Here is a 15,911-nt window from a genome sequence, read left to right as displayed (position 1 = left end):
AAGACGTCAAAATGATGTCAAAGTGACTGCAAAATGATCATTAAAAGTCACTTTTCAATCAATTACGATTCATTTTGGTGTCATTTTGACACAATTGTGAATCACTTTGATGTCATTTTGACTTGTTGTTCTGTTTAGGTTAGTAACACCGCCCGACCTTGGTTTGCTAAATGCGGATGAATAATTATGGATGAGTTAAATTAGTATATTATTATACACGAATATTCTGCTTTGGCTCTTTGTTGCCACTACTTTATTAAAAAATTATGATATTGCAATATTTCCGGAATATTACTGGCATATGCAATGCGATGTTGCAGGCATATTGTTAATTTATGTTTCTGCAATGTCTTCGTAATATTGCATTGCAATCTGCAATATTGCAACGTTGCTGCAATGTTGCTTAAATTTTCTATGCTGTATGGGTAATGTTTTAATGAAATCATTCTGCAATATTCCTGCAATCTCTCTGTGCTGTATGGGAATTTGTCCTCATTGTTCATGAAACGTTAAACAATTGCAAATAATTCTTTATGCTTTTGATGCGCTATTTGAAACGTATCCCATACGGACGGTATCCGATAGCGCACGGTGCGATAGCCTACCCATGATGTAAGAAGAAAGGTGAAACAAGTAACTAGATGCGCAGTAGACCATACTTTAGACCAATCAGAACTGGGTCCAAATTTTGAGATTCAATATGGCTACGGCTCCGGTACTGAGGGTGCCGTCACATGGGGCGTAACTTGCGTAGCGTAATTTGCGTATTCTAGTAACTTCTAAAATACATTACGTCATTTTAAAAGCCTTCTTTCACATGAAGCGTATTTCGCGGATTTTCAAGAAATGCGTATCTAATGCAACCAATTGCTGATCAGGATTTCTCTTGTACCACAGTATAAGTTATACTGTGCTTGTACTCTCTAACAGAAATGCTTGTACTCTCTAAACAAATTTACGATTGGTTTTTGTAATTTACGCGTCTCGGAAAGTACGCCTCATGTAGAACTGATACTCTGCACACTAGTATGTGTGAATCATCTATGTGCAAATCTAACCTGTGCGGGCATACATTTCTGTTCCTTGTAAATAATTTTCAAAAATTTATATATTTAAAACAAAATAAATATATGTTAGGCATTTAAAAAAAAGAAAGTATTTTACATGCAAGAAATTTAAGCAACACGGACATATTTATTAATGTACAACTATAACCTTAAAATTTTGTATCAACAAATCGCAAGAAGATTGGATATGACAGAATGTTATTACAGAATAGCTATTATAAATAATAAATTTGATATAAAACTGTTTCTTAATTTGCCCTGATTTCATTATCCATCTTTCAATTTTGTTCTGCTTATTTAAATAATACATGTGTTACCAATACATGTATTACTATGGTTGTGTTCCGATATTAACTGCCAGTACTGAAAATGTATAGTATATGTGACGTGAACTATAAATTTTCAGTACTGACAGTAAAAACGGAACACAGCCTATATGTACACAGCGTTTCTTACGCAGGAAATTGAATTTGACGTAACGTAAAAAGCGTAAAGTTACTAGGCCGAAGCTGATGTTCCAGTAAAACGATATCATTGGTCGGCGCAAGTTACGCTTACGCAAGTTACGCCTCATGTGACGGCACCCTAACGTAACACAAGCACAACATCAGACCGATTGACCAATGAGCATCCAGCATAAAGTCGCCATATTGATTTACATAACATTTTCATTGGTCTATTGGTCTTATGTTGTGCTTATGTTATGTTATGCATTTTAAGACCCTTTAAGGGCCTCGCACATGAAATGCATAACATAACATAAGACCTCTGGACCAATGGGAATCTTATGTAAATCAATATGGTGACTTTGTGCTAGATGTTCATTGATCCATCGGTCCTATGTTGTGCTTATGTTATGTTATGCATTTCATGTGCGATGCCCTTTACGAAACACAGCGTAGTTAGTTACAGTGCTACCAACCTTATTAATCAAAGAAATCTTTTTGATAGAACTTTCGGAAAACACCCTTTAATGGTTAGAGATTTCACTTTTTACTTTTCCACCCTAGGAAAAAGTTACGTGATCGAGCCCCTGAACTAGTGCAGCTAAAAAGAACAAACTTTTTATTCCTACTCGATGTCGGTTGATATTCTAACGTTAATGTTGATATTTTATTCGCGTGCTTAATATTATTATTATTAGCCGTATTTCATATCAGCATTTCGCGTAACTGTCGATCACAATAACATCTGTGATCTGCAAATAGCTTTGCGTGATAATTATAGAAGATGCCTGGAACTCCGATGGAGCGAGACGGCAACATGTTGGGGAAGCTACAGAGCGAACGATCGCAAGATCTACCGAAGTGCGAGTCAGTTGTGCGAGAGATTACGCAAACCGATCGGTTGAATAAGAAATTGCTTGTGTCGGTCTTAGAGCGGATGAAAAAGTCGGATGGGCAGTTCGACAAATTTATGGAAGACGGGAAGGGAAATTGCGAGTCGCATGATGATAGCGATTTTTAATCGGCCTACGTCTCTGCGCATCTAAGTAAGCCTAACCATACTTTCAAATTCTTTGAAGACTAATTATGTAAAGATTTCATGGTTTGATATGAGAAAGGAACTGTCTCATCTATTTTGACGCGAAAAAAGGATTAATCGATTTTGTCAAATTAAGTTAATTATATAATCCAGTGATTGGCATCAGATGCAACTTTCAACCTGGTTTTCATGTTGATACCTACTATTCTTTCATTGCTGTATTCTTGCGTACTTTACAAGTATTGTATGTAACTGAGATATAATAAGTAAAATTATACAGACTTACAAATTTGAAGAAACAAAACAAGAAGGGCAATGAGAGTCTACGCGGTTGTTGGTGTGTGTCCAAAAATCTTCAGTTTATTTCAAAAAGAACATTTCAACACGTAATTTGCTGGAGATGACCCAAAATCGGGTCGAAATGTTCTTTTTAAAATAAACTGAAGATTTTTGGACACGCACCAACAACTGTGTAGACTTTTATCCCTTCTTGTTTTATGTTTTTAAGATATAATGTTACTAAGTAATTTTTATACTAAATTTTTTTATATTTTCATAAAAGTTTGTAGAATATGTTACATAGTATACACATTTGCAGTTAAATAATTAATGATTATTAAATCAATATTTTTTTATAAAATATCAAGTTTCCTAAATTGTACCATCACAAATTTTATTACAATAATTGTTATTAATATGATAATAATAGTAAAACTAATAATTGATATGAATAAAAATGACAGTTGTAAAAATAAGTTCAAGTCAATTTTTTCCAATATCCTTTCCATTATTGTTAATTATTAAATATTTGATCTTTTTTCAATAAATTGTTAACAAAATAACTATTATTAATAAAATAAATATTAATGTTATATCTTAACTTAATATATTTTGACTTATTTTAATTTCTAAATTTGATATTTTTAAAGGCGATATGATTTAGAACACTAGTATAATTTAAATAACTAGTTACCTTGTGCAGCATGGTGCAAAAAGAAATAAAAAAGTGATATTACAAAAATACTTGTTTTTATCTTGAGGGGAAAAAAGTACAATAGAATGATTTCTTATAGTTTTTGAGATGAATAATTTGATGATACTAGTTAAAATTATGTCATATAATGAAAATACTTTAAAAAATTGAGTTTAAATTAAAAAAACATGTGTCATAGTTATTTACAAAATAGGCCACTATTACCACTTGTTCACTGTTAATCAGATTTAATAATACCTGTAGTTGTAAAACCAATCAATTAACAGTTATTTCATTTATTAGAGGCATACTTATGGTTTGCCACTTCATATAACAATTAATAACATCAATTTTATAAAACTGGCCAATCATAAGTGTTTCTTTGAAGAATGGAAATGACAATAATTGGCAAGTTTCATAATTATGGATATTATTAAACCTGATTAATGGTGACCTGTAAACATAGTATATGGTACATATATATATATATATATAGAATGTTATAAAAATGCTATTTATTAACAAAAATATCAGACGAAACTGTTGTATGCTTGTAAATGTATTCGAGATAGCTTTTCTCATTCAGTGCATTCAACAAACAAATAAAAACTTTTCTCTTGATATTTTCTCTTTATTGATTTGAACTTAAAAACTTTATATTATTAATTTTTGAAAAACCAAGAGATATTTGAAACTAAAGTTTGAAATTTTTAATATAGATGCCAAGAACTATTTTTTGCAACAAGCTGCTTTTTAAAAACATATTATTACCTGTGTCTTTGTTTTATTGTTATGCTGTCTTATTATTCAGTAGTTTGTGGATAACAAGGAAGAAACAGTAAACTCTGATACAAAGATCGATCTGAAAGTATCTGCCAATAATTGATTTAAAAAATTGTTATTATGAGTCTAGAGTCAGAATATTTATAGTACAGTCACATTTTTAGATTATAAAGGTTGTCTTAAATATAAGAACTAATTATATAAATATCAGTTTAACATTATTTTTCTCATTATTTGCTACAATTATTTCTAAAAGACTAAACATTTTTCCAGATATCTGCCTAAATGGTGGTCAAATTGAATTAATACTTCAGTTACTTTATACCATCATGATGGATATTCCGGAATACGAGGGTGACGATGACATTATAGAGCATTACGAAAATCGAGATTCCAATGACGAGCGTGGTAGTTATGAAGAAGCGGAGAATGCAACATCCGATAATGAGACTGATACTACGCGGAGAATCGATCCGTCAAAATCCAAGTCGCATGTAGTGAGAAATCCAGTGCCCAAACTCAATACAGAACGACTGAAAGGGCCCAATGGTATCCAAACTATTGAACAATATTTTGAAGGCTTCAAGTTCTATGGCAAGGGATACGAAAAAACGGACCTTGACAGAATCATGAAGAGACTAGAACATTGGTCTTATCGATTATTTCCCAAGTATCATTTCGATGATTTTCTTACGAGAGTTGAGCAACTGGGGACAAAAAAAGATCTGCAGGTGTTTATCAAGAAGTATCGACAGGACATGATTACTTCGGATAATAATTTGATTATTCATGATGACATGGATAAATATAATGATGAGAATCAACAGGAAAGTGCACTTTTAGATGACTTCGATTTGCTAATAACAGAACAAATTCAAAAACAAAAGCAAGCTGAAACACAAATTTCCGCTATTACACCGAGTACTTCAAACGAGGATGCGTTTAACAAGCTTTTAACGCAATCCACTGGTACACAAAATTCACAAGTACCACATACAAGTATTACTATTGCAAACGAATTGAGTGACGAAGTAAAACAAAGAATCGAAAGAAACAAGCAATTAGCTATTCAAAGAAGACTCCAAAGACAGAAAGAGCACGAGGAAGAAAATAAGAGAACAAAGTTGATTGATGACATGTATACAGAAACTTGAAACGAAAATATTTTGCAGTCCATAGAACAAATACATTCCATTTAGATAATATGCGATCACAAATAAATACAAATACAAATGGAGCAATTGTTTACGAGTTAGACATACTACTGAATGAGAGTCGAAAATAACAGGTTATGCTTGAGCAAAATAAATCTTGCAACAATGTATTAATTTGTTGCTGTTCACAAGGGACATTGTATCAAAGCATTTATTACGCAGCATAAAGATTGTCGTATTTATAATTCTTGTATACTTAGAAATAAGTCTAAATATAGTTAAAGAGATACAGAGTGCCACCATTACCGCATTTCCTTTTAAAGATGTATTTGGAAACAAAAATTCTAATAGAAAGATGGCGAAGTTATACATTTCAAATTGTAATTTACTAATTTTAAAGTTTACCAATTATAATAGCTAAATTTTGTTTGGGTAGACATGCAGTCTACAATAAAATTTTTTTCTAATAAAAAAAAATAACATTTTGATATTCTAATGCTATTCAAACAAATCTTCAAGATAATTTCGTAAAAGCTCACTACGGGATATATCATACCTGAGCGATTTAACTAATCAACCTCAATCACTTATAATTTGAAAAATATAGCCTAAACATTTTTGTATTAGAATTTTCATTTCTAAATTATCTTAGCAATACATCTTTAAAAGAAAACACAATAGTGGTTAGATGACAAGTATATAAACGAATTTTTTTAAATGCTTTATTAAATAAACATTTAGTTTTTATTTATACAGTGTGATTAATTCCTACGTTTCTGTGTACTAATGTACAACACATTGTTTCCCCTTATAAAGGCATCTCCATATTTATCCTTTAATTGTCCATTAACATATTCTTCTGTTTGTTCAAGTGCTATATTCATATACCCATCTATACAAGCTAGTACACCTGCAAATAATATATAGAATGTATTTGAAGACTTTAAAATTTAAATTAAAATATGTAACATTCACTGCTTAAAATGACAGCCATTAATATAGATTACAAAAACATTTTTAAAAACAATTCTATCAAGCTATTTTTGATTCTTTGAATATATTTAAATAGACAAGTAAATATTAATATATGTTAAGGTAAATAAATGAGGTTAAGGTAAATAATAAAGGTAATATACATTAACATTGTTAGCAAATATCTACCTCTGTAATCAACGCCGCTATTCAGTTTTACAACAACAGGCCGTCCATGAATTTGTTGTATAAATTGAGACAATGCTTCCTTCCGGCTCATCTGTCAATGTGCAAAAATAACATTTAATACGTAGAAAAAATTACTACGCACTGAAGAATGAATAAATAATTGCATTTAAATCGTCATGTTTATATATCCTGATAAATTTAATAAATTGTAACAGATGAGAACATTCTGTGTACCTTTATAAATATATATAACCGGTTTTTTCGTTGGTTGTCTCAATTTTAACCTCTTCAAACCAATGTTGCTAGATCCAGTAAAAGAAATAAAGTACCAACCTAAAGAAAGTAGTACTTAGGGAACGTTACGAAATTAGGGATGCGACTATGGCCTAGTTTACACCGAGCACTTGATATGCATACTAATAGGTCTGTTCGAATTGCTTGAAATCCCCAAAAATTTTTGCACTCGAGATGAGATAAATATATATTCGATCGTAAGAAAGACAGAGACGACAAAGAAATTAATTCAAAAAGGGCAGCAACACGAACAGGCCTAATGGCTCCTGCACACCAGCGCGATGACGCGACACGCGACGCGCGATTATCCAATAGGCGTACAATTTTTTGAGAAAGACGTACGCCCATTGAATAAACGCGTATCGCAAATCGCGCTGGTCTGCCAGAGCCATAACTCGTAACTTTCTATTAAATTATCTTAAGCCTGCCGCAGACGATACGTTTTTTCTTACTGGATTTCTAATTGGATTTTCTTACTTGCTACCGTACGGGCAATGGTACTGGCAGTGCTACTGGCCGTGGCTTCACACGGTGCGAGTTTTCGTACGGGCTAAGCAACTGAAATTTGTTCCATAGAAGTGGCACGCTTAAATATGGATGAGATAGATGAGATGGATGAAATTATTGCAACAGTTGTACATTGTCGTAAAATTGCTATTGCATTATTTTTAATTATTGAAAAATTGCGACAACGAAATAAATATCGCCGACGTTTATGGAGTCGACAGTCAATACATTCTTTAATGCCTCACTTTTACTGTGTTTATTATGGTAATTTGGTGTGTTTATCGTATATAAACATGGTTCTTATTAGTAGGCCTCTATTAAACATAAAATACTTTCTTTGGACTATTTTGAAGTCTTTTCTGCACGATGTTATGTTTGCGAAGTGAATTCACGTTTGAACTTTGACAACACTTCGACAGTATAACCTGGCTGCGTTCCGAAATTCACTGCCAGTACTGAAAATCTATAGTATACGTAACATGAACTATAGATTTTCAGTACTTGCAGTGTATATCGGAACGCAGCCCCTGGTATAATCCAGTATAACCTATAAGACTGCATCCTGATTGGCTTTCACAATAAACCAGTACAGAATCACGTAAGAAAAATAGGACATGATCTATTACGAAAATCCAGTACGCGAGCCAGTAGCGTAGCCCGTAAGCTACCCATTTCCAGTACGGGAGCACGTAAGACTGCCAGTATAGGAGCACGTAAGCAATCTCGTAAGAAAAAACGTATCGTCTGCGGCAGGCTTTACTTTCGACGATGCATGTATACATGATACATATATTTAATTATCTCGATTTATATTGTACCAGCTTAGTATATTATTCTTTAAATTTATAGCCGAAATTAAGATAATTTAATAGAAAATTACTACTTAGTACGTGTATCAAGTACTCGGTGTAAACTAGGCCTATGGGGGGTTTTTCAACAAGTTACAGGGTGTTTACGATAACTAATCGGATCTCGGATTGGATTGAATAATGGTACTCAACGTAGGTATAGAAAATTTCCCTAGGCTAATCGGATTGACGATTGCTGTCTCAAATGTAATCCGATTGATGACGAAAGCGTGGAGACCGAGAAGCATGCTTGAAAAGTCTCTTTATTTTTTTAAATAATAACACAAAAAATCAAAGATAAAGTTAAAAAGAATGATTTGAATTTAGATTTATTGTAATTTTTTTGTCTAAACACTGGATTTTGTTTAAATTTCTGTTTGTAAAAATTAATTAATCTATTCTAAAGTTTGTGGTTATATCGGAAACAAATCAGAGTTAATAAAACAATTATTAATTATTAGGTACATATTAAAGCATATAATATTTCAAGCATATCATATAGAATTCCTGTTTATTATAAACTCAGTAAAAATAACTTTGAAGTTATTCAACTACATTATACATTAATCAATATTAATTTATATGTTAAAAATCAATAATGTCGCTGAAAATGTTTTTTTTTATTCTTTTCCAGATCGTAAATAAACTTCAACTCCAAGAATAAATAAAAATTACTGGAAAATGGATTGACATGAAAAGGGCATTATTGAACATTATCAATTTGTGCTAACTTAAAATTTGTAAAATCTGCTATTCTTTGTTAGTTGTTCATTAGAGAGTAATAATATAAGAACGGAATATACATAAATAAAATTAAAATAATTGTATGCATATATGATGTGTATATTACATTTTTATATTATTACTCTCTAATAAACAACTAATAAAGAAAAGTAGATTTTACAAATTTTAAGTTAGCACAAATTGATATTGTTCAATAATGCCCTCTTCATATAAATCCATTTTCCAGTAATTTTTATTTATTCATGGAATTGAAGTTTATTTACGATCTGGAAAAGAATAAAAAGAACATTTTTAGAAACATTATTGATTTTTAACATATAAATTAATATTGATTAATGTATAATGTAGTTGAATAATTTCAAAGTTATGTTTACTAAGTTTATAATAAAGGGGGAATTCTATATGATATGCTTGAAATATTATATGCTTTAATATGTACCTAATAATTAATAATTGTTTTTATTAATTTTGATTTGTTTCCGATATAACCACAAACTTTAGAATAGATTAATTAATTTTTACAAACAGAAATTTAAACGAAATCCAGTGTTTAGACAAAACAAATTACAATAAATCTAAATTCAAATCATTCTTTTTAACTTTATCTTTGATTTTTTGTGTTATTATTTAAAAAAATAAAGAGACTTACTTTTCAAGCATGCTTCTCGGTCTCCACGCTTTCGTCATCAATCGGATTACATTTGAGACAGCAATCGTCAATCCGATTAGCCTAGGGAAATTTTCTATACTTACGTTGAGTACCATTGTTCAATCCAATCCGAGATCCGATTAGTTATCGTAAACACCCACACAGAGGCCACAGTGTAACACTGATAGCGTTTTTCATTGGGAGAACTAATGCGCATTGAGTGCGCACTCGCCGCGGGTAACATGTTTCATTGGGCGTTTCAGTATGCGCTGTTTCATTGGGAGTCTAGTGTCGAGTTTTTGCATAGGTAGTGCGAGATTTCGGCACGAGCTCCAAGAAACGGTGTCAGTTTAGTGCAATATGGCCTTGTTTACACCAAGCCTTTGATACGCGTACTAACTAGTAATTTTTTATTAAATTATCTTAATTTTGGCAATAAATTTAAGAAAGGATATATTAAGTTGGTACAATATAAATCGAGATAATTAAATATATGTATCATGTATACACGCATCATTGAAAGTAAGATAATTTAACAGAAAGTTACGATTTAGCGTATCAAGTGCTCGGTGTAAACTAGACCCATGGCTGCGCCGGATGGTTAGATACGGAGGAACAAAATGTAAATGAGGCTTATAATGGAGATAGAAGAGAACAAAAAACTCTGTTGAAAAAATTAGAAAAAAAAGAAATTTAATGGAATAATTATTTCAATGAAACGTATATACAATAAAATATTTTATTTCAACTTTCTTTGGCTTACACATTTATTCTTTGAACACGTAAGAACTAAAAATTCGCAACTTTTTTTACATTTTAACCTGTTTCGCATTAGATAATTAAATAATTTTACAGTTAAATAATCCATTTTTTAAATTACAATGTCTTACATTTTTAAAATTGCACACCACTAATTGCAACTCTTGACAGTCTTATAAGTTGTATAATTTTGTTATGAATGCAAGTGCAAAAAGAAACAAAATGTATATATTCTAATAAGGCAGTGTATGGCAGCTAGTGTATCTTGAAAATGATTCACTTTTATAAGCATTCACTGCAAACTACGTTTCCAGAAATTTTAAAATTGCGTACTACTATGCGTCTCCATCAAGTCGTGAGTGTTTCATTAAACGTGCAAGAAACTCACACTTTCAATGCACTTGGACAGTGTCGCTTGAATTCGGCGAGTTTCTCGTGCGCATTCCGTGCATTCTAATGGAAAACGCTATTAGTGAGCCGCGGGATCAATTTTTTTTATGCCCTCGTTGCACTCGTTTCCCGCCAACTTCTTCGACCATTTGTAGACCGCGTCTTTTACCTCCAAATCGGACGAAAATCGTTTTCTACTGAGATGCTCCTTTAGACGAGTGAAAAGGAAGAAATTAGAAGTTGCAAGGTCCGAACTATGGGATGGATGGGATTAAAACATCCCAACCAAAAAGGTTTTCTTCTTACATTCCGTTTGTTTTCTGTTTCTGAACTCCCTGAATTAGTGGCCTAGTTTGGGAGGATTTCGATAGCGCACATCCCGATAGCCCACCAACCAATCATCTTGACTTATCTAACTCAACCTACGGAAAATCTCTAGGCATCTGCCATTGTGAGTGGTTTGTGTGCTATCGGGATGTGCGCTATCGGAACCCGCCGGCCTAGTTTACACCGAGCACTTGATACGCGTACTAACTCGTAACTTTCTATTAATTTATCTTACTTTCGACAATGCGTATATACATAATACATATATTTAATTATCTTGATTCATATTATACCAACTTAATATACTATTTTTTAAATTTATTTCCGAAATTAAGATAATTTAATAAAAAATAACTAGTTAGTGCGCGTATCAAATGCTCGGTGTAAACTAGGCTAGTGTGCACTTAAAGTGAAATAGATATATATTTGAAAGTTAGTGAAAATAAGAAGGAACGTTCCAGTGCAGTCTAGTGCAGGAATAGAAAACAAGCCTATCATGTGTCATATTACGTCCGTAAGCGGAAAACGTGATAGAAATAGCATGATGCGAGGGGCGAGATGCTTTTTCTAAGCGTCCTCTGCGTATGCGTCAGCATTCACCTTACATTCCTACTCAAAAGTTAAATTTCTTTTTTGTCTTCATGTTGATACAGCATGTAACGGATTTCGTGGAAACGAGGAAGAAATTAACTTTTACAGACAGTGTTAAATATAAAAGAAAAATTTTATTTATGTATGTATGTACACCCACGGAATTTGATTCTGTCCATGGGGAAATTTTCTAAACTGAGAAGTCACCACTTTTTACATACTCGCAATTCATCCGTTTGTTTTCTGTTCCTGAACTCTCTAAATAAGTGTACACTTAAAATGAAATAGATAGATGTTTCAAAGTTAGCGAAAGCAAGAAGGAACGTTCCAGTGCAGTCTAGTGCAGGAACAGAAAACAAGCCTCATGATTAATGGCCTAGTTTACACCGAGCACTTGATACGCGTACTAATTCGTAACTTTTTATTAAATTATCTTACTTTCGACAATGCGTGTATACATGATACATATATTTAATTATCTCGATTCATATTGGGGGTGCGCACGATTGGACACCGCATGATTGGACACCACCACTCATGGCGGCCTATGCCTAGAGTTTTTCCAATGGTCAAGCGCTGTGAGTGGTGGTGTCCAATCGTGCTGTGTCCAAAAGGGTGTCACCCTTCATATTGTACCAGCTTAATATAGTATTCTATAAATTTCTTGTCGAAATTACGATAATTTAATAAAAAATTACTAGTTAGTGCGTGTATCAAGTACTCGGTGTAAACTAGGCCAATGGCTTTGTTTACACCAAATACTTGATACACGTAATATTTAGTAACTATTCTATTCAATTATCTTAATTTCGGTAATAAATTTAATGAATAGTATATTAAGTTGGTACAATATGAATCAAGATAATTAAATATAGATATCACGTATACATTTACAAGTATTGTCGAAATTAAAACAATTTAATAGAAAGTTACTTGTTAGTGGGATCCGCCTATATAAAATCACACGAATAAATATAAGCACTAAGATCTAACTGCGACCGAAGAAGGCTTTCTTACTATTATTGTGCTTATATTATTATATTTATATTATTGCAAATCACTTTTACATTTTAAGTACCATAGTAAAAATTACAGCTAATTATAAATTTTAACAGCTTTTATGCAATTTTTACACTGATCGAAGAACTGCATAAAGAGCATATTAATGTAAGTTGTGTAAAAAAGAAAAAAAGATATTTTTTATATTTTTTTTCAATACTAATTATGTTTTTACAAGAATAAAGGAATTCAAAATCTACTATTAACTATTAGTCGTGTTTTTGCTGTCATTCTTTGAAATTTACTTATTTCAACTCCGGCAAACATTAATTTGAGGTTAGAATAGTACTCTACAGCTTTGCTCAAGTCCACGACTTGGCGAAAATCGCCAGTTGAGACGTTTCGCGTGGACTCGTAATGTTATTACGCAATAATCCAATACGACTTATTGTAGATGCAAATTGCTTAAGAATTATGACTTAGGGTGCCGTCACAAGGGGCGTAACTTGCGTAGCGTAATTTGCGTATTCTAGTAACTTCTAAAATACGTTACGCCATTTTAAAAGCCTTCTTTCACATGAAGCGTATTTCGCGGAATTTCAAGAAATGCATATCTAATGCAACCAATTGTTGATTAGGGTTTCTCTTGTACTCTCTAACAGAAATGCTAAACAAATTTACGATTGGTTTTTGTAATTTACGCGTCTCGGAAAGTACGCCTCATGTGAAACTGATACTCTGCACACTAGTACGTGTGAATCATCTATGTGCGAATCTAACCTGTGCGGGCATACATTCCTGTTACTTGTAATTTTTTAAAATTTATATATTTAAAACGAAATAAATATATGTTAGGCATTTAAGAAAAAAAAAGCATTTTACTTGCAAGAAATTCAAGCAACACGGACATATCTATTAATGTACAACTATAACTTTAAAATTTTGTTTCAACATATCGCAAGAAGGTTGGATATGACAGAATGTTATTACAGAATAGCTATTATAAATAATAAATTTGATATAAAACTATTTCTTAATTTACCCTGATTTCATTATCCATCTTTCAATTTTGTTCTGCTTATTTAAGTAATACATGTGTTACCAATACATGTATTACTACATGTACACAGCGTTTTTTACGCAGGAAATTGGATTCGATGTAACGATAATAACGTAAAAAGCGTAAAGTAACTAAGCGAAAGCTGATGTTCCAATAAAACGATATCATTGGTCGAGGCAAGTTACGCTTACGCAAGTTACGCCCCATGTGACGGCAACCTTATAATTCTGACTTACAACATGTGTAGTGACTTATAGCTTAAGATGCAATTTCACGCAGCGAGTAAAAGCTGGCGTTTCACCCCCACTCAATCGCAACGCAAAGCAGCGTTAAAAAGCTAAACGCTATCGCCTCTATCCTTTTCATGTAGCGAATAAAAGCTGGCGTTTTACTCTTACTCTACCCAACTCCACCGCAACGCAAAGCAGCGTTAAAAGCGGCAATTGCTAAGTACATAATCTGACAAAAATGGAGTTGGAATATTATAATCAATATATCAAGTATGTAAAATATTATAAACATACAGTGGCGGTTATAGCTGAAATTAGAAGACGACGTATAGCTGCTGCAATTGCTGCAATGTATTTGTTAAAAAAAGAAAAAGAAATAGATATAAAAAAAAAAGTTTTGGGTAGCTCCGATTTTTGTAAGTCGTAATGAGCACAGTTTCTTCTTTGCATCGGGCCAAAATTGTTGTATAATAATAATGTATTTACCGCTTTTAGGATAAAAATAATATGAATTTTTATCTATGTAACATTCATTATATCCCTCCATACAAGAGTGCCGATATATTTCTTCACTTTCTTGTATGGTACAAACTTCTGTATGGTACAAACAATTGTTTTGCACACACCACAAGTATATGAGAGTATAACAGAATTTCCTACAATATAAAAAACACAGTTATTAACAAAATACAACAAATAAAGCTATCTAACATAAATAAATAAAAAATAAAAAGCAACCTAGCTTAAAAGTATGCTTACTATATGTATATAATATATACTAACTTTGTTTGTATTTTCAGGTGATGTCGATTGATTTTAGTCATAATTTTTTCTTATATATTCACTTTTGGAAGGTAATTAATTTGGAATGTAATATTTAAATTTCAGCGTCGTTTTGTTAAAAGTTGAACTGTGTCGAACTTTGAGCGTTTATTCTCTGAATTTGTCACATTGATGAAAATTGATGGAGAAGGGGTAAACGCCAGCGTTTAGTCGCTAAAAGTTGGACTGTGTCGAACTTTAAGCGTTTATTCGCTGGATTCGCCAAATTGATGGAGAGAGGGTAAAACGCCAGCTTTTATTCGCTGCGTGAACTTGAGCCTTTATTGTAGAAAGCCTGTTAAGGCCGCAGCACAGGCTTTTGCATAGCTGCATAACCGTATGCATAAGGACGTTGATTGGTCCGTTAGCACATGCATAAGGAAATGGATTAATTTCTTTATAGGCTTTCTATAATAAGCTATTAGTATCATAAGTCATAAAATTTGACCAATCACAGTCAAATGTAAAGAGAATATTCGACTGTGATTGATCAATTCTTATGGCTTATGACTTATGATATCAACTAATAGCGTTTTTCACTGGGACAACCAGTGCGCATTGAGTGTGCATTCGCCGCAGGTAATTGGGCGTTTCGGTTCGCGCGATGACGGTGCCAACGGAAACGCCCACTTACTTGCGGCGAGTGCGCACTCAGTGCACATCAGTTTTCTCAATGAAAAACGCTATAATAGCTTATTGTAAAAAGCCTATTATGCATACTTTTATGCAGCTATGCAAAAGCCTGTGCCGCGGCCTTTAACCTACATTGATGAAAATGAATATAAATGAAAAGCAGCCGCTACGTCCTACTTAACATTTCGTTTCTTCTACGTCTGTGCAGAAAATTTTCAGTCAATGCTTCATCCAGTGTTATATATCGATGCATGAGTCACAGAACCCGTCCCGTCGCCTTTCACAGATCGCGCTTCATGATTAAGCAGTTCACTCGTGCTCACTCACACCGACGATATCGGAAGTGCGATTGTCCCTGCGAGCACGTGGGAAGATCGCTCTCGAATTCTGGGGAGGGGAGTTTGCTCACTGCCGCCGTGTCGTCGTCGTCGTCAC

The 15,911-nt window shown here is 32.8% G+C and overlaps 2 protein-coding genes across 2 annotated transcripts; one reads left to right on the top strand and one right to left on the bottom strand.

Moving 5' to 3' along the window:
* Positions 1–2,102: 2,102 nt before the first annotated feature.
* On the top strand, positions 2,103–5,650 carry LOC105200024 (protein TIPIN homolog). Its single transcript, XM_011167394.3, has 2 exons — positions 2,103–2,559; positions 4,582–5,650. Exon 2 carries the CDS (start codon positions 4,638–4,640, stop codon positions 5,460–5,462), a length of 825 nt encoding a protein of 274 aa, XP_011165696.2. The 5' UTR covers positions 2,103–2,559; positions 4,582–4,637; the 3' UTR covers positions 5,463–5,650.
* Positions 5,651–6,162: 512 nt separating this feature from the next.
* Positions 6,163–15,844, bottom strand: LOC105200034 (U6 snRNA-associated Sm-like protein LSm6). Its single transcript, XM_039447452.1, has 4 exons — positions 15,659–15,844; positions 6,858–6,956; positions 6,624–6,714; positions 6,163–6,372 (listed from the first exon to the last, which is right to left on the bottom strand). Exons 3-4 carry the CDS (start codon positions 6,712–6,714, stop codon positions 6,224–6,226), a joined length of 240 nt encoding a protein of 79 aa, XP_039303386.1. The 5' UTR covers positions 6,858–6,956; positions 15,659–15,844; the 3' UTR covers positions 6,163–6,223.
* Between the last annotated feature and the right edge of the window lie 67 nt (positions 15,845–15,911).

The sequence above is a fragment of the Solenopsis invicta genome, chromosome 1 (assembly GCF_016802725.1).
Source record: "Solenopsis invicta isolate M01_SB chromosome 1, UNIL_Sinv_3.0, whole genome shotgun sequence".
In the NCBI taxonomy this organism is placed as follows: domain Eukaryota; kingdom Metazoa; phylum Arthropoda; class Insecta; order Hymenoptera; family Formicidae; genus Solenopsis; species Solenopsis invicta.
This window is presented reverse-complemented; position numbering and strand designations above follow the sequence as displayed.